This window comes from Papio anubis, chromosome 17 (genome assembly GCF_008728515.1).
Source record: "Papio anubis isolate 15944 chromosome 17, Panubis1.0, whole genome shotgun sequence".
NCBI lineage: Eukaryota > Metazoa > Chordata > Mammalia > Primates > Cercopithecidae > Papio > Papio anubis.
This window is the reverse complement of record NC_044992.1, coordinates 46,349,867-46,366,956: the sequence shown is the minus strand read 5'-3', so window position 1 is coordinate 46,366,956 and position 17,090 is coordinate 46,349,867. Positions and strand designations below refer to the sequence as shown.

Genomic DNA, 17,090 nt, shown 5'->3' with positions numbered 1-17,090 from the left:
CACCACGCTCAGCTAATTTTGTATTTTTAGTAGAGACGGGGTTTCACAATGTTGGTCAGGCTGGTCTAGAACTCCTGACCTCAGGCAATCCACCCACCTCAGCCTCCCAAGAAATAAAAATATTTAATAGTAGAATACTGATAAATGTTGGGCCAGGCGCAGTGTCTCACACTTGTAATCCCAGCAGTTTGGGAGGCTGAGGCAGGTGGATCACTTGAGGCCCAGAGTTGGAGACCAGCCTGGCTAATATGGCAAAACCCCATCTCTACTAAAAATATGAAAAATTAGCTGGGTGTGGTGGTGTGTGTCTGTGGTCCCAGCTACTTGGGAGGCTGAGGCATGAGAATCGCTTGAACCCGGAGGTGGAGGTTGCAGTGGGCCTAGATTGCGCCACTGCTCTCCAGCCTGGGCAACAGAGCAAGATTGTCTCAAAAAGAAAAATAGTATTTATAAATGTTGAAGTTTACTGATGGTACATGTGGGTTCTCTGTATTATTTACTCGTGTTTGTATTTGAAGTTTTTCATGATCTGTTAAAATTTAAAATGAGAACTTGACCGCCAGAGAAAAGTTTTTAATACATAAACTTACTTTTTTCAGCCCAATATCAGTCCATCATCCATCTTTTGTATACCTTGCAAAAATCCATTTCCTACATTACTGTTATGCAAAAGGTTATCTTGAGTAGGGATTTAAGTGAAAAATATGCAGAGCTTTTCTTCTTCATGTTTGACTATGTGCTAGTAGATAGCCATTAGCTTCTGGTGTTTCTAGATTTGCAAAATGCATATAGATCTCTTAGAAATCACATAAGTATCATGTTGTCAATTGCTGTTAACATTTTAAAATATGAATCAAACACCATCTTCCCCTCATGCAAATTCTCATATACAGCACAACCTTTTTTCTTTGTGAGTGGTATCTGTCTCTTCCTCAATGTGAAGGGTCTTAGGATATGTAACTGCTTTTTTAGGGGTATGAAAATTTTACAGTTCTTATATATACACATATGTTTAATGAGAACAGTGTCTGATATACCAAGGATGTGTACTTGTCTTGTTTATTCATTATTTTCTCCTTTTTCCATTTTTCAGTACATGTACTAGCCTTAGCAAGTTCTGTTCCAAACTCAGGCACCTTGACTTGGCTTCCTGTACATCAATAACAAACATGTCTCTAAAAGCTCTGAGGTAAATTTCTTATAATAAGCATGTCCAGTAATCAGAAAAAAATACATACTTTAAAAAAATAACTGATATAAAGTTGGAATTGAAGGCAACTCTGTTTTATGGATATATTCTGTAGTTCAGAATAGATATTTTGTTTTACCACTTGCCCTGATTACAGTTATGGGACATACTAAAGTGAAATGACTAGAGGTAACTAGGATTTCTGAACAGGGTAGTACAGTTTATAAATAAACAATTAGATTTTTATGAAGTCTTATTTTCAAAAAGAAAATAAGGCCGGGCACAGAGGCTCATGCCTATAATCCCAGCACTTTGGGAGGCCAAGGCGGGCAGATCACGAGGTTAAGAGATTGAAACCATCCTGGCCAACATGGTGAAACCCCGTCTCTACTAAAAATATAAACATTAGCTGGGTGTGGTGGCGTGCACCTGTAGTCCCAGCTACTAGGGAGGCAGAGGTTGCAGTAAGCTTAGATCGTGCCATTGCACTCCAGTCTGGTGACAGAGTGAGACTCCATCTCAAAAAAAAACAAAAAAAGAAAGGGCACGTGTTATTATAGCTTAGTGCTTAAAACAAGTATCTGGAGCCAGATTATTAACCAGGTACTTTAAGCAAACATAACCTTTCTGAACTTTTTCTTCTCACCTCATAACATTTTAAGGTTTAACGAGGTATTAGGCGACACCATATAAAGTTTTGCTAGTATTTGACAGTTTTCATGTTATAAAAATGACAGCTACATGTGGCTCAACCTGATGTATATAAAGTGCTTTAAAAAGGGTCCCTGAGGCCCTGGGTGTGGTGGCTCACACCTGTAATCCCAGCTCTTTGGAAGCCCAGGGTAGGAGGATCACTTGAGCTCAGGAGTTCTAGACCAGCCTGCGCAACATAGGGAAACCCTGTCTCTACTAAAAAAAACAAGAAAATTCGCCAAGCGTGGTGGCATAGCCCTGTAGTCCCAGCTGCTCAGGGGACTGTGACGGGAGGATCGTTTGAGCCCGGCAGGTTGAGACTGCAGTGAGCTATAATTGTGCCACTGCACTCTAGGCTGGGCAACAGAACGAGACCTCATCTCAAGAAAAAAGAAATACAAATTTAGTTAAGTAGAGTATAAATAATCTAAAATGTGGCTCCTTTTAGACCTTCTTTGTGAATATTGAACACATGTACCTAAGACGGTTTGCTGTGTAGGCTAATAAACTTGATAATATAACAACTTTTATCATTTATAAAATATTTTCACATAAATGATCTTATTTATTTAAAAGCTTTGTGAAGTAGAGTGGATGGGCATTTTACAGCTAAGAAAATCTAGAAAGTTGTTGACTGCCAGGTACTGTAATGCAACCATCAGATGTAACTGAGTAAGATATTGCTGCCCTTAAGTTGCTCACAGTCAACTGTTACTGTGGAATAAATGCTATGATAGGAATGAGTACGTCAGTTTTGGGAAAACATAGAGGTATGGAGCTAATCTTAGACTAAGAGAGGTTCAGACAGGCTTCCTAAAGTCACCTTCCTGAAGTTAAACTATTAATATTGGAGAATGAACTTGAACTGGGATATCATGGCTTTATCTTCTGGGTCTTTTCGGCAGGCAGGAATATTTCGAACAATTTATGGAGTGTTTTCTGAAGAATATTATAGAAAACTTGGAATTCATCCATAATCCAAATACGAAGCTAAACTGTTAAGAGTAGATGGAATCAACGATGAAACTAGTAGTTTGAAGGCAGAGATTGGACATAAGATATCCTAAATTCAGCCTACAAAAGCAGTACTCTAGAAACATCTCTTTTTTTTTTTTTTTTTTTTTTTTTTTGAGACGGTGTCTCGCTCTGTTGCCCAGGCTGGAGTGCACTGGCGCGATTTTGGCTCACTGCAAACTCCATGTCCCGGGTTCACGCCATTCTCCTCCTCAGCCTCCCAAGTAGCTGGGACTACAGGCGCCCACCACCACGCCCGGCTAATTTTTTTTTTTCGTATTTTTAGTAGAGACGGGGTTTCACCATGTTAGCCAGGATGGTCTCGATCTCCTGACCTCGTGATTCGCCCACCTTGGCCTCCCAAAGTGCTGGGATTACAAGCGTGAGCCACTGCGCCCGGCCTAGAAACATCTCAAGGAAATACACAGGGCCTTTGTAATTTTTTAAAATAAAAGTTTAAAAGCCTTCATTACTACTTTGGTACTGTGAGTTGAATATCCCTATTTCAAAAATCCAAAATGCAGCTGGGTGCTACTTGAGGGACTGAGGTGGGAGGATCACTTGAGCCATGGAGGTCACAGATGTAGTGACCCCTGATGGCGCCACTGCACTCCAGCCTGGGTGACAGCGAGACCCTGTCTTAAAAAAAAAAAAAAAGAAAAATCTGAAGTGCCTCAAAATCCCAAACTTTTTGAGTATCGATGTGACCCTCAAAAGAAATGGTCATTGGGGCACTTCAGGTTTTCAGATATGGGATATTCAACTATGTGAGTATAATGCAAATACTGCAAAATTAGACATCTGAAACACTTCTGGTACCAAGCATTTAAGATAAGGGATACTCAACCGGTAATAGCATTGCTCGATGGAGAATCTGGTTTTGAATCTGAGCTCTTTATTAATTACTCTGTAAGCTAGAATAAATCACTTAATTTCCATTTTCTGTCTAGAGAGCTTTGAGATATGTGATAAGTACAAAAGGAATATAAATCTGAAAAACATTATAATGCTTTGTGTTTGTTGGTTAAGCTGGATTTTAGATGATCCTGCTAATGATATAGTCCCATGTGAATACCACATTGATAAATCAGCTTTTTTTCTAAATATACCTTAGGTAAATATATTTTTTCTTGTGGGAAAAAAATGGGAATGTTTCCATTCCTTTACTAAACAGCCAGTAAATTGAGACGTTGGTGTTTTTGGAATTGGATTTAGTGATATGTTTCTCTTATTTTGTTTTATCCTTAGTGAGGGATGTCCACTGTTGGAGCAGTTGAACATTTCCTGGTGTGACCAAGTAACCAAGGATGGCATTCAAGCACTAGTGAGGGGCTGTGGGGGTCTCAAGGCCTTATTCTTAAAAGGCTGCACACAGGTAATACTCCATGTAGGGCTCGTGAAATTCAGAAGAATCATGAACGAATCATGAGTTCTTTATAGGCAGCCCCAAAATGTTTGTCTGGAGGGAAAGGTTAGTTGTGTGTATTATTGACCAAAGACAAATGCTTACCAAAGATTAAAGTGTTTTCCTTAGGACAAAAGAATGAGAAGAATTAACATCCAACCAAAAATAGACTTGAGGAGGAGGGAGATAAGGTGGAAAGATAAGATTATATTAAAGATACACCATGGTCAGGCCGGGCGCGGTGGCTCAAGCCTGTAATCCCAGCACTTTGGGAGGCCGAGACGGGCGGATCACGAGGTCAGGAGATCGAGACCATCCTGGCTAACACGGTGAAACCCCATCTCTATTAAGAAATACAAAAAACTAGCCGGGCGAGGTGGTGGGCGCCTGTAGTCCCAGCTACTCGGGAGGCTGAGGCCGGAGAATGGCGTGAACCCGGGAGGCGGAGCTTGCAGTGAGCTGAGATCCGGCCACTGCAGTCCAGCCTGGGTGACAGAGCGAGACTCCGTCTCAAAAAAAAAAAAAAAAAAAAAGATACACCATGGTCAAGAAGAGTTTTGTGCAGTTTAATTTGTGCTGAGAAGAAAACTTGGCATGTTGTCACTGCCTGATACTTTGAACTAGATAGGCAAAGAAGGCAATTTCCACTTGTTTTTTAACCACCAGTGTTTCTTAAATATGCCAAGTGTACAGCAGCCTGCATTTTATAATATTGATGCTTATTTCCTGCCAGTCACATTACAAATCCAACATATTTTGTCATTAAAAATTTTACTATCTCAGTGTTTTATAGTGAAAAAAAGAATTGATTAGCCTCCGGAAAGAAATGAGTGGATTTAAATTGTGACTGACAAACTAAGGCTAGGCTCTACTTTATTTTCCTAATTAGGATTCCATTAAAAATGCCCTGATTCTTTTATCATGATGAGAGGGGTTCCATTGTTTGAAAGAGAATTTCAGATGTATGACTGCCTTAAAACAACAACTTGAGCTTCTGGTTATTTATGGAATCCTGAAAAATACTGATTGGAATATATCATTATTATCAGTTACTTACCATCTGTTCTCAGCACTGTAAGCATGACACCTATCTTCCAGTGGGAGATGGACACTGGATTCCTTTCTTGGCTGTTTTTCCTCAAAGTTTGTTTATGAAAAACTTTATAAGGGGTGTGTAGAAGTTTGAAAATTATTTTCGTTTCATGGGCCCTCAGCAAAATGCTGCCAGGTATATTTAATTTATCAGAAGTAAAACCCATAAAAACTAGGCAGTGTTAACTTCATCTTTGTTCTTGATGTAATGATAATGTGAATTTGAATGTGGTCAAAGCTGATTTTAAATCCTGAGAATCATAATAATATGAATTATACTGTTACGTGATCATAGCTTATTTTCTGGTTCATTGTTCCTTCAAAACTTGGTTGGCTGTGTTAGAATGTATGAATGAATGTGTACATTCTTAAATCTTTCTCCTTTGAAACAATGTCAGTAATCATTTTTTTCTTACTTTTTAATCTAGCTAGAAGATGAAGCTCTCAAGTACATAGGTGCACATTGCCCTGAACTGGTGACTTTGAACTTGCAGACTTGCTTGGTAAACATCCCTTCTCACAATTCTTCTGTTTTAGTAATTCATTTCATTAAAACTATTTTAAGAGCTTCAGTCATCAAGACCAGTATTGTTTTTCTACCACAACCCTAGTGACAAAGTAAACACACAGATGACTCTTGACATGCTTAACAATACTCATTCCTAGGGGCCTTGACATAGATAAGATAGGAGGTAGCTAGCTTATACAGAATTCCAGATGACCTAGCTGTAGCTCCACCCCTTTCTTACATACTTAAAAAAAACTGTCTACTTTTAAAATGTAAATGATTCACAAATTTAGTATTTAAAATTGCAGTCAAGCTGGGCACGGTGGCTCATACCTGTAATCCTAGCACTTTGGGAGGGTGAAGAAGGCAGATTGCTTGAGTCTGGGAGTTTGAGACCAGCCTAGGCAACATGGCAAAACCCCGTCTCTACAAAAGGTATAAAAATTAGCTGGGTTTGGTGGTGTGTGCCTGTAGTCCCAGCTCCTTGGGAGGCTGAGGTGGGAAGATAATTGAGCTTGGGAGGTTGAGGTGCAATGAGCTGAAATCATGCCACAGCACTCCAGCTCGGGCAACAGAGTGAGACCTTGTCTCAAAAAAATAAATAAGGCCGGGCGCGGTGGCTCAAGCCTGTAATCCCAGCACTTTGGGAGGCCGAGACGGGCGGATCACGCGGTCAGGAGATGGAGACCATCCTGGCTAACCCCGTCTTTACTAAAAAAATACAAAAAAGTAGCTTGGCGGGGTGGTGGGCGCCTGTAGTCCCAGCTACTCGGGAGGCTGAGGCAGGAGAATGGCGTGAACCCGGGAGGCGGAGCTTGCAGTGAGCTGAGATCCGGCCACTGCACTCCAGCCTGGGCGACAGCGAGACTCCGTCTCAAAAAATAAATAAATAAATAAATAAATAAGAAGATGAACAATATATACTCGTCAAATTATTTTCAAGTAGCATCTATATTTTAGTGTTTCGGCTTGTTCAAACTATCAACTTTTTTGTGTCTACCCCAAAACCCCTGAATTTTACTCAGATAATTTGCTGAAACTATTCAGGCACCTAGAATGTTAACAGTACATCTTTATTTTATTTTATTATTTTTTTTTTTTTTTGAGGCAAAGTCTTACTCTGTCACCCAGGCTCGAGTGCAGTGATGAGATCTGCACTCACTGCAGCCAACCTCTACCTCCTAGGCTCAAGCGATTCTCCTGCCTCAGCGTCCTTCATAGCTGGGATTACCCGCCACACCCAGTTTTTTTTTTTTTTTTTTTTTGAGACAGAGTCTCACTCTGTCACCCAGGCTAGAGTGCAATGGTGACACTGCATTAAGCTCATTGCAACCTCTGCTAGCTCTGCTCGTTGCAACCTCTGCTGCCTGGGTTCAAGCAATTCTCCTACCTTCGCCTCCTGAGTATCTAGGATTACAAGCGTGTGTCACTACGCCCGGCTAATTTTTTTTTTTTTTTTTTTTGTGAGACGGAGTCTCGCACTGTTGCTGGGGCTGGAGTGCAGAGGCGCCATCTTGGCTCACTGCAACTTCCGCCTCCCAGGTTCAAGCGATTCTCCTTGCTCAGCCTCCCAAGTAGCTGGGATTATAAGCGCCCATCACCACGCCCGGCTGATTTTTTTTGGTTTTTTTGTTTGTTTGTTTTTTGTTTTTGAGATGGAGTCTCGCTCGTCGCCCAGGCTGGAGTGCAGTGGCGCGATCTCAGCTCACTGCACATACATACTCTGTAGCTCTGCTCGGTTCGTTCACTTCTATCTCCTGCCTTGCCTCCTGAGTAGCTGGGACTGCCTAGGCTGCCACCGCCTCCTCCTCGCTAATTTTTTTTTTTTTTTTTTTTTTTTTTTTTTTTTTTTTTTGTATTTTTAGTAGAGACGGGTTTCATCAAGGGTCCATCTCCTGACCTTGTGATCCACCACTGCCTCCCAAAGTGCTGGGATTACAGGCGTGCGGAGCCACCGCACCGCTTTTTTTTGTGTCTTTTAGCAGAGATGGGGCCCTACCATGTTGGCCAGGCTGGTAATTTTTGTATTTTTAGTAGAGATGGGGTTTTGCCATGTTGACCAGGCTGTTCTTGAACTCCTGACCTCAGGTGATCTGCCTGCCTCAGCCTCCCAGAGTGCTGGGATTACAGGTGTAAGCCACGGCCCTGGCCATATTTTTGAGACAGAGTCCTGCTCTGTTACGCAGGCTGGAGATTTTTGCTCACCTTCACCTCCCAGGCTCAAGTGATTGTCCCACCTCAGCCTCCCTAGTAGTTGGAACTACAGACATGCACCACCACACTCAGCTGATTTTTGTATTTTTTTGTAGAAATGGGGTTTCGCCATGTTAGCCAGGTTGGTCTCGAATTCCTGGGCTCAAGTAATCCACCTGGCTTAGCCTCCCAAAGTGCTGAGAATACAGGCGTGAGCCACATGCCTGGCCAACAGTACACCTTTAGCATTTTTCTATTGCCTTAAAAATTACAAATATATTTGCCTTGGAGTGAGAGTTGCTCATGACAAAGAAAAAAGTGATGAGTTCCTTTTTTTTTTTTTTTTTGGTGAAGTCTCACTCTGTCACTTAGGCTGGGATCATAGCTCACAGCAACCTCCAGCTACAGGGCTCAAGCAATCCTCCCACTTCAGCGTTCTGAATAGCTTGGTTTACAGGTGTGTGCCATCACACCTGGCTAAGTTTTTAATTTTTTGTGGAGATAGGGTCTCCCTATGTTGCCAGGCTGGTCTCAAACGTCTGGGCTCAAGCAGTCCGCCTGCCTCAGCCTCGCAAAGTGCTCTTCCTTACAATTCTGATTACTATAGTTGCTGACTAAGAATTTGCCTAATTTCATTTTATTTATTTATTTATTTATTTAGAGACGGAGTCTTGCTCTGTTGCCCAGGCTGGAGTGGAGTTCACTGCAACCTCCAGGAGGTTCAAGCAATTCTCCTGCCCCACCTTCCCAAGTAGCTGGGATTACAGGGCGTGCCTCCATGCCTGTCTAATTTTAGTAGAGATGGAGTTTTGCCATGTTGGCCAGGCTGCTCTAGAACTCCTGACCTCAAGTGATCTGCTGGCTTTGGCCTCCCAAAGTGCTGGGATTACAGGTGTGAGCCACTGCACCCAGCCATGATTTCATATTTAAGACTGGAATGTGGCCAGGCACAGTGGCTCACGCCTGTAATCCCAACACTTTGGGAGGCCGAGACGGTGGATCGTTTGAGGTCAGGAGATCAAGACCAGCCTGGCCAACATGGTGAAACCCCATCTCCACTAAAAGTACAAAAATTACCCGGGCGTAGTGGTGTGTGCCCGTAATCCCAGCTACTTGGGAGGCTGAGGCAGGAGAATCGCTTGAACCCAGGAGGTGGAGGTTGCAGTGAGCCGAGATCGCACCATTGTACTCCAGCCTGGGTGACAGAGTCAGACTCCATCTCAAAAAAAAAAAAAGGACTGAAATGTTTAGTCTTGAGAGATCAGCCACAATTATTGTAAACATGAAATCATCTTACAATGCCAAAGAAGAACTATTCCTGGAGAGCTTTGTGTGTGTGTGTGTGTGTGTGTATACACACACATGTGTGCATGCGTGCGCCTGTAATCCTGGCACTTTGGGAGGCTGAGGTGGGTGAATCACCTGAGGTCAGCAGTTCGAGACCGACCTGGCCAACTTGGTACAACCCCATCTCTACTAAAGATACAAAAATCATCCAAGTATGGTGGTGTGCGCCTGTAATCCCAGCTATTCAGGAGTCTGAGGCAGGAGACTCACTTGAACCTGGGAGGTGGAGGTTGCAGTGAGCCAAGATCACGCCACTGCATTCCAGCCTGGGCAGCAGAGCGAGACTCTGTCTCAAAAAAAAAAAAAAAAAATGCTGGGCGCAGTGGCTCACACCTGTAATCCCAGCACTCCGGGAGGCCAAGGCGGGTGGATCACAAGGTCAGGAGATCGAGACCATCCTGGCTAACATGGTGAAACCCCGTCTCCACTAAAAAATACAAAAAGTTAGCCGGGCGTGGTGGCGGGCGCCTGTAGTCCCAGCTAATCGGGAGGCTGAGGTAGGAGAATGGCATGAACCCGGGAGGCGGAACTTGCAGTGAGCCAAGATCACGCCACTGCACTCCAGCCTGGGCAACAGAGTGAGACTCCATCTCAAACAAAAACAAAAACAAAAAACAAGTGTGAGTGTGTGTGTATGTATAAGTACACACATACATGTACACATATATTTATGCACTATATACATATACATTACATACACACACATACAGACATAAATATGTACATAACATTTGCAGGTTTAATTTGGTGTTTCTTCATCCTTCCAGCAGGCAGGAATCACAGTGAACTTAAAGAACCAATTCCGGCCGGGCGCGGTGGCTCAAGCCTGTAATCCCAGCACTTCGGGAGGCCGAGATGGGCGGATCATGAGGTCAGGAGATCGAGACCATCCTAGTTAACACGGTGAAACCCCGTCTCTACTAAAAATACAAAAAAATTTGCTGGGCGTGGTGGCAGGCACCTGTAGTCCCAGCTACTCGGGAGGCTGAGGCAGGAGAATGGCGTGAACCCGGGAGGCAGAGCTTGCAGAGAGCCAAGATCGTGCCACTGTACTCCAGCCTGGGTGACAGAGTGAGACTCTGTCTCAAAAAAAAAAAAAAAAAACCAATTCTATCTTATGGGTATTTTATTGTTTTCCTTCACCCAAATCTTAGTACAGGAGTCATTTCTTTCCTACAGGGTGATAAAATGATTCTCAGCATTCATGAGATTTCATGCTCTGCCCAAAACTGTTGAGGTAATTACAGCACATTTTTGATTCTTTGATTTTCTTGATAGATTTGAAAAACAGAAGTTTAGTAAATTTTACTTTTTTTTTTTTTTTTTTTTTTTTGAGACGGAGTTTTGCTCTTGTTGTCCAAGCTGGAGTACAATAACATGATCTTGGCTCACTGCAACCTCTGCCTCCTGGGTTCAAGTGATTCTCCTGCCTCAGCCTCCCTAGTAGCTGGGATTACAGGCACATGCCACCATGTCTGGCTAATTTTTTGTATCTTTAGTAGAAACGGGGTTTCACCATGTTAGGCTGGTCTCAAACTCCTGACCTCAAGTGATTTGCCCACCTCAGCCTCCCAAAGTGCTGAGATTACAGATGCGAGCCACCGTGCCTGGCCTACAATTTTTTAAAGTATTGACAGTATGACTTAACTCATCTTTCTTCCTCAGTACTGTCTTATACAAAGGAAAGGGCAGCACAGCCCTACAGTACTTTTCTAATATTATGTGGCACAAATATCTTTGGCCTGCTAAATTCGCATGTTTATTGATTCTTACTTCCCTCTTTATATCTTGGCTATCGTAGTCTAAAGACAGTACATCATGTTTGTATATCACTTTTTTAGCTGCCTCCACGTGTGTTAATATCTCATTACTTGATCCTCATTAGTATCTGCCTTAGCATCCAATTTTTTAATCTATATTTGTGTCGGTTGCATGATATTGAAAACATGATTTAAGTAGTGGATATTAAAAGTTGTGGAATTTTGTTTTTTCAGTTGTCCTTGTAATTTATGGACATGACTATTAAACAGAGATGAGAAGAGAGCTATTATTTTTAGGCCTACACAAAATTAGTGAATCTGGAGGACAAATTGAAGTGCTGATAGTATCCACCGTATTAAGATGTTTATATGTAACTTTTCTTTTTTTTTTTTTTTTTTCTTTCTTTCTTTCCTTTTTTTTTTTGTTTTTTTTTTTTTTTTTTGAGACGGAGTCTCGCTCTGTTACCCAGGCTGGAGTGCAGTGGCCGGATCTCAGCTCACTGCAAGCTCCGCCTCCCGGGTTTACGCCATTCTCCTGCCTCAGCCTCCCGAGTAGCTGGGACTACAGGCGCCCGCCACCTCGCCCGGCTAGTTTTTTGTATTTTTAGTAGAGACGGGGTTTCACCATGTTAGCCAGGATGGTCTCGATCTCCTGACCTTGTGATCCGCCCGTCTCGGCCTCCCAAAGTGCTGGGATTACAGGCTTGAGCCACCGCGCCCGGCCTCTTTCCTTTTTTTTTTTAAAGGGAGTTGCAGGTGGTCTCATTATGTTGCCCAGACTGGCCTTGAACTCCTGGGCTAAAGTGGTCATCTCACTTCAACCTCCTGAGTAGCTGGGACTGTAGGCATGTGTGCTTGTATTATTTTTAAAAATATAACATCTTTGATGTGAGGTGGCTTATTGTGCAACAAATTACTCAGTTGGTTAGAAAACAACCAGATATTATTTATGAAATATTTGTACCAGGGTGGCTCATGCCTGTAATCCCAGCACTTTGGGAGGCTGAGGTGGTCGGATCACAAGGTCAGGAGTTCGAGACCAGCCTGGCTAACATGGTGAAACCCTGTCTCTACTAAAAATACAAAAATTAGCCGGGCGTGGTAGCACTTGCCTATGCCCAGCTACTCAGGAGGCTGAGGCAGGAGAATCGCTTGAACCCTGGAGATGGAGGTTGCAGTTATCTAAAACTGCGCCACTGTACTCCAGCCTGGTGACAGAGCGAGACTCCCTCTCAAAAAATAAAAGAAGAAATATTTGTACTGGTTTAAAGATAGTCCCTCTAAATCATCATGGAAGAAATAAAATAATTTACAAAAATTTTTAAAGTATATATGTAACATCTTTGAATGTATATTTGTTTTCATTTTAAATTAAAGTAAGATAACTTAGAATAATTTTTATTTTAATTTTTAATTGTTATATATATTTATAATTTTTTTTTTAATAGAGGTGGGGCTTCGCCATGTTGCCCAGGCTGTTCTGGAACTTCTGAGCTCAGGTGTAAGCTACCATCCATGCATGACCAATAACTAACTTTCTTTTTTTTTCTTTCTATTTTCTTTTGTTTTGAGAAGGAGTCTTGCTCTGTCGCCCAGGCTAGAGTGCAATGGCGCAATCTTGGCTCACTGCAACCTTTATCTCCCAGGTTAAAGTGATTCTCCTGCCTCAGCCTCCCAGGTAGCTGGGATTACAGGCATCTGCCACTGCACCTGGCTAATTTTTGTGTTTTTAATAGAGACCGGGTTTCACCATCTTGGCCAGGCTGGTCTCCAACTCCTGACCTCGTGATCCACCCACCTCGGCCTCCCAAAGTGCTGGGATTACAGGCTTGAGCCACCATGCCTGGCCCCAATAACTAACTTCTCTCCCTCCCTCCTTCTTGCTTTCTTTCTTCTCTTCCTTCCCTTCCCTTCCTTTCCTTTCTTCTTTCCTTTCTTTCTTCCTTTCTTTCCTTCCTTTCTTCCTTTCCCTTCCTTTCCCTTCCCTTCCTTTCCCTTCTTTCTCTTCCCCTTCCCCTTCCCTTTCCCTTTCCCTTCCTCTTCCCTCTCCCTTCCCCTTCCCCTTTTCTTCCCCTTCCCCTTCCCCTTCCCTTCCCCTTCCCTTTCCGTTGCCTCCCAATGTGCTTGGATTACATGTGTGAGCCACTGCGCCCGGCCTAATAACTTGTAAAAAGTACAAAATTGTGTCTGAGTTAGATACAACTCTTTTATTTCCATAAATTAGGATGTTCTTTATATTATAAAACTAAAACACAGAAGTAAATGGATGCTGTGACTGATACAAGATTGCAACTGTCATCCAGTTTAATTTTTTTCACTAACTTATCGGTGTCAATTTGAACTTTTAGATATATTTATACTACTAAAATACTTACATCCTTATCTTTTTTCTAGGTTTTAAAATTGTTTAATTGAGGCCAGGCACAGTGGCTCAAGCCTGTAATTCAAGTACTTTGGGAGGCTGAGGTGGGCGGATCACTTGAGGCCAGGAGTTCGAGACCAGCCTGGCCAACATGGCAAAACCCCGTCTCTACTAAAAATACAAAAAAATTGCTGGACATGGTGGCGTGCACTTGTAGTCCCAGCTCCTCGGGAGGCTGAGGTATGAGAATCGCTTGAACCTGGGAGGTGGAGGTTGCAGTGAGCCAAGATTGCGCCACTGCACTCCAGCCTGGGTGATAGAGTGAGACTCTATCTCCAAATAATAAATAAATAAATAAATAAAATTATTTAATTGAACCTAAACTATGATGTACCCCATGCTGATCCCAGTTCCATTAGAATTCCATTTTAGCTTTTAACAGAATTATATTATAGCTTCTTCCCTTTGCACCAAAGGTGAGCATAGATCCTCTTGCAGACTAAATCAGGAACTGGAAGGAAGAAACAACGTGTGTTCATTTTCTTTTAGGTCTGCTATCTGATGAATGTGTTGAGCATGTCTTGATTTCCTTTTTGGTGATTATTTTCACAGAGCTGTCATTTTTCTTCTTTTGTTTTGCTAAGATACTAATATCTATGAATTTTTTTGCTCTTGTTTTTTAGCAAATCACAGATGAAGGTCTCATTACTATATGCAGAGGGTGCCATAAGTTACAATCCCTTTGTGCCTCTGGCTGCTCCAACATCACAGATGCCATCCTGAATGCTCTAGGTCAGAACTGCCCACGGCTTAGGTAAACATTTCTTGTTTAGCTCAAAAAAATCTTAGAACAAAAGTTTCCTTCACCCATATTTCTTCCTTGGAACTTTGGAATTTTAAGGTAGACACTGCAGACGCTTTGAAATGTTAAGGTAGTTAAGCACCTTTTAGATGCCCACCTACTTGCTTTTTGTACCTCATTTGATTTCATGTAATTGGCGTGAACCAAGGGGTGACAATCCCCAAATTCCACTACTTGCTATCCATACTAGAAAAAAAATCAACATTTTATTACTTGAGATAGGAAAGTATTCTTTCTTACTAATGCTTTTATATAATTCTTTTCTCAAAGTAGTTTTTAAAGGTCCACACTGAGGTCATTTATGTCATAGTAATGATACCAGGTACATAGCAGGGGGTACTATGTTTAAAAATAAAAAACACTGTTATAGGAGTACCTCTTTTGTACTGATGGGCTTTTAAAACAGCCTTATTTCTCTCTGGCTCCTCAGTTTGAAGAATGCTGTGTTTTTTACTTTTTGTAGAGACGGGATCAGGCTGTGTTGCTCAGGGTGACCTCAAACTCTTGACTTCCAGGGATTCTCCCGCCTCAGCTTCCCAAAGTGTTGAGATTACAGGCGAGAGCCACTGTGCCCAGCCTATTATTGTCTTTTGAGGCAGTATTGGGTAGGCCTGCCTCAATCTCCTGGGTTCAAGTGATCCTGTCACCTCAGCCTCAGGAGTAGCTGGGACTAAAGACATATGCTACCACACCTCGCTATACTTTTTGTTCTCTAAAATAAACTTACGTAGTACTTGTAAATTAGGTGTTGCTTTAGGTGCTTTACAAATACTAATTCAGGGCCAGGTGCTGTGGCGCACACCTGTAATCCCAGCATTTAGGGAGGCCGAGGCTAAAAGATCGCTTGAGCCCAGGAGTTTGAAACCAGCATGGGCAACATGGCGGAACCCTGTCTCTACAAAAAATAAAAAATTAGCCAGGCATGGTGGTGTGTGCCTTGTGACTACTCAGGAGGCTAAAGTGAGAGGATCACTTGAGCCCAGGAGGTCAAGGCTGCAGTGAGCTAAGATTATACCGCGGCCCTCTAGCTTGGGCAACAGAGTGAGACTCTTGCTCAATAACATTAATAATTTGTTTAATCTTCATAGCACCATATAAGCACTATTATCACTTTTTTTTTTTTTTTTTTTTTTTTTGAGACGGAGTCTCGCTGTGCTCCCAGGCTGGAGTGCAGTGGCGTGATCTCAGCTCACTGCAAGCTCCGCCTCCCGGGTTCACGCCATTCTCCCGCCTCAGCCTCCTGAGTAGCTGAGACTACAGGCGCCCGCCACCACGCCCGGCTAGTTTTTTGTATTTTTAGTAGAGACGGGGTTTCACCATGTTAGCCAGGATAGTCTCGATTTCCTGACCTCGTGATCCACCCGCCTCGGCTTCCCAAAGTGCTGGGATTACAGGCTTGAGCCACCGCGCCCAGCCGTTATCGCCATCTTATAGATGAGAAAACTGAAACACAAAGAGACAAAGTAACCTGCTCGAGGTCTCAGCTAGTTAGTGTAGGAACAAGTATTCAACCCAGGAGCTCTGGCTCCTGAGCCTATGAAGCCACTTTTCTTACGTATAAAAATCATTGTAGGCCAGGCGCAGTGGCTCAAGCCTGTAATCTCAGCACTTTGGGAGGCCGAGACGGGCGGATCATGAGGTCAGGAGATCGAGACCATCCTGGCAAACATGGTGAAACCCCGTCTCTACTAAAAAAATACAAAAAACTAGCCGGGCGAGGTGGCGGGTGCCTGTAGTCCCAGCTACTCGGGAGGCTGAGGCAGGAGAATGGTGTAAACCCAGGAGGCAGAGCTTGCAGTGAGCTGAGATCCGGCCACTGCACTCCAGCCTGGGCAACAGAGCAAGACTCCGTCTCGGGGGAAAAAAAAAAAATTGTAAAGCTATAAAACTTTCAGAAATTTTTTTCTGATGATTACCTGGCCTAACCATAATTGTTGAAAGAACTTTTGTGGCCAGGCGCAGTGGCTCCCGCCTGTAATCCCAGCACTTTGGGAAGCTGAGGCGGGTGTATCACCAGGAGTTTGAGACCAGCCTGGTCAACATGGTGAAACCTCGTCTCTACTAAAAATACAAAAATTACAGGTGTGGTGGCCCACTCCTGTAATCTCAGCTACTCGGGAGGCTGAGACAGGAGAACTGCCTGAACCCGGGTGGCGGAGGTTGCAGTGAGCTGAGATTGCACCACTGCACTCCCAGCCTGGGTGGCAGAGTGAGAGAGACTCTGTCTTAAAAAAAAAAAAAACTTTTGCCTACAATATCAAAATTTCTTAAGAGAACATAGATCTGTTGGTCAAAATTAGTAATATCAAAAGCCTAGAGTATTCCTCAGGAGCTAGGGAGGTAATCAGACCTCTCTGAAAATCTTACACATTATCCTTTTCGACTTTAGAGAGAGGAGTCTTCAGCTCCAACTTCCTGTACGGTTCATTACATTGTTAGAATGGAAAAGCTCTCAACCGTGAAAATCAAAAGTTATGTTCCAGTCAGATCATGTTTTCCCATTAGGTAGCATTCATTTCTTTCTTTCTTTCTTTCTTTTGAGACAGAGTTTGGCTCTGTTGCCCAGGCTGGAGTGCAGTGGCATGATCTTGGCTCACTGTAACCTCCTCCTCCCAGGTTCAAGCAATTTCCGTGCCTCAGACTCCAGAGTAGCCAGGATTACAGG

At 42.9% G+C, this 17,090-nt stretch overlaps 1 protein-coding gene across 6 annotated transcripts in view; it reads left to right on the top strand.

Annotated features, from left to right (window-relative positions):
* The window catches only part of FBXL20 (F-box and leucine rich repeat protein 20), a 152,002-nt gene that overhangs the window by 121,822 nt on the left and 13,090 nt on the right, over positions 1-17,090 (top strand). For 4 of the 6 annotated variants that reach the window (XM_031657066.1, XM_031657068.1, XM_031657067.1 and 1 more), the window contains 4 exons: positions 1,094-1,189; positions 4,145-4,271; positions 5,822-5,896; positions 14,247-14,377. In XM_031657066.1, coding sequence (XP_031512926.1) covers positions 1,094-1,189; positions 4,145-4,271; positions 5,822-5,896; positions 14,247-14,377 — 429 coding nt within the window. The remainder of the gene's footprint in view (positions 1-1,093; positions 1,190-4,144; positions 4,272-5,821; positions 5,897-14,246; positions 14,378-17,090) is intronic. The other 2 variants (XM_031657069.1, XM_031657070.1) reach the window with 1 other exon arrangement.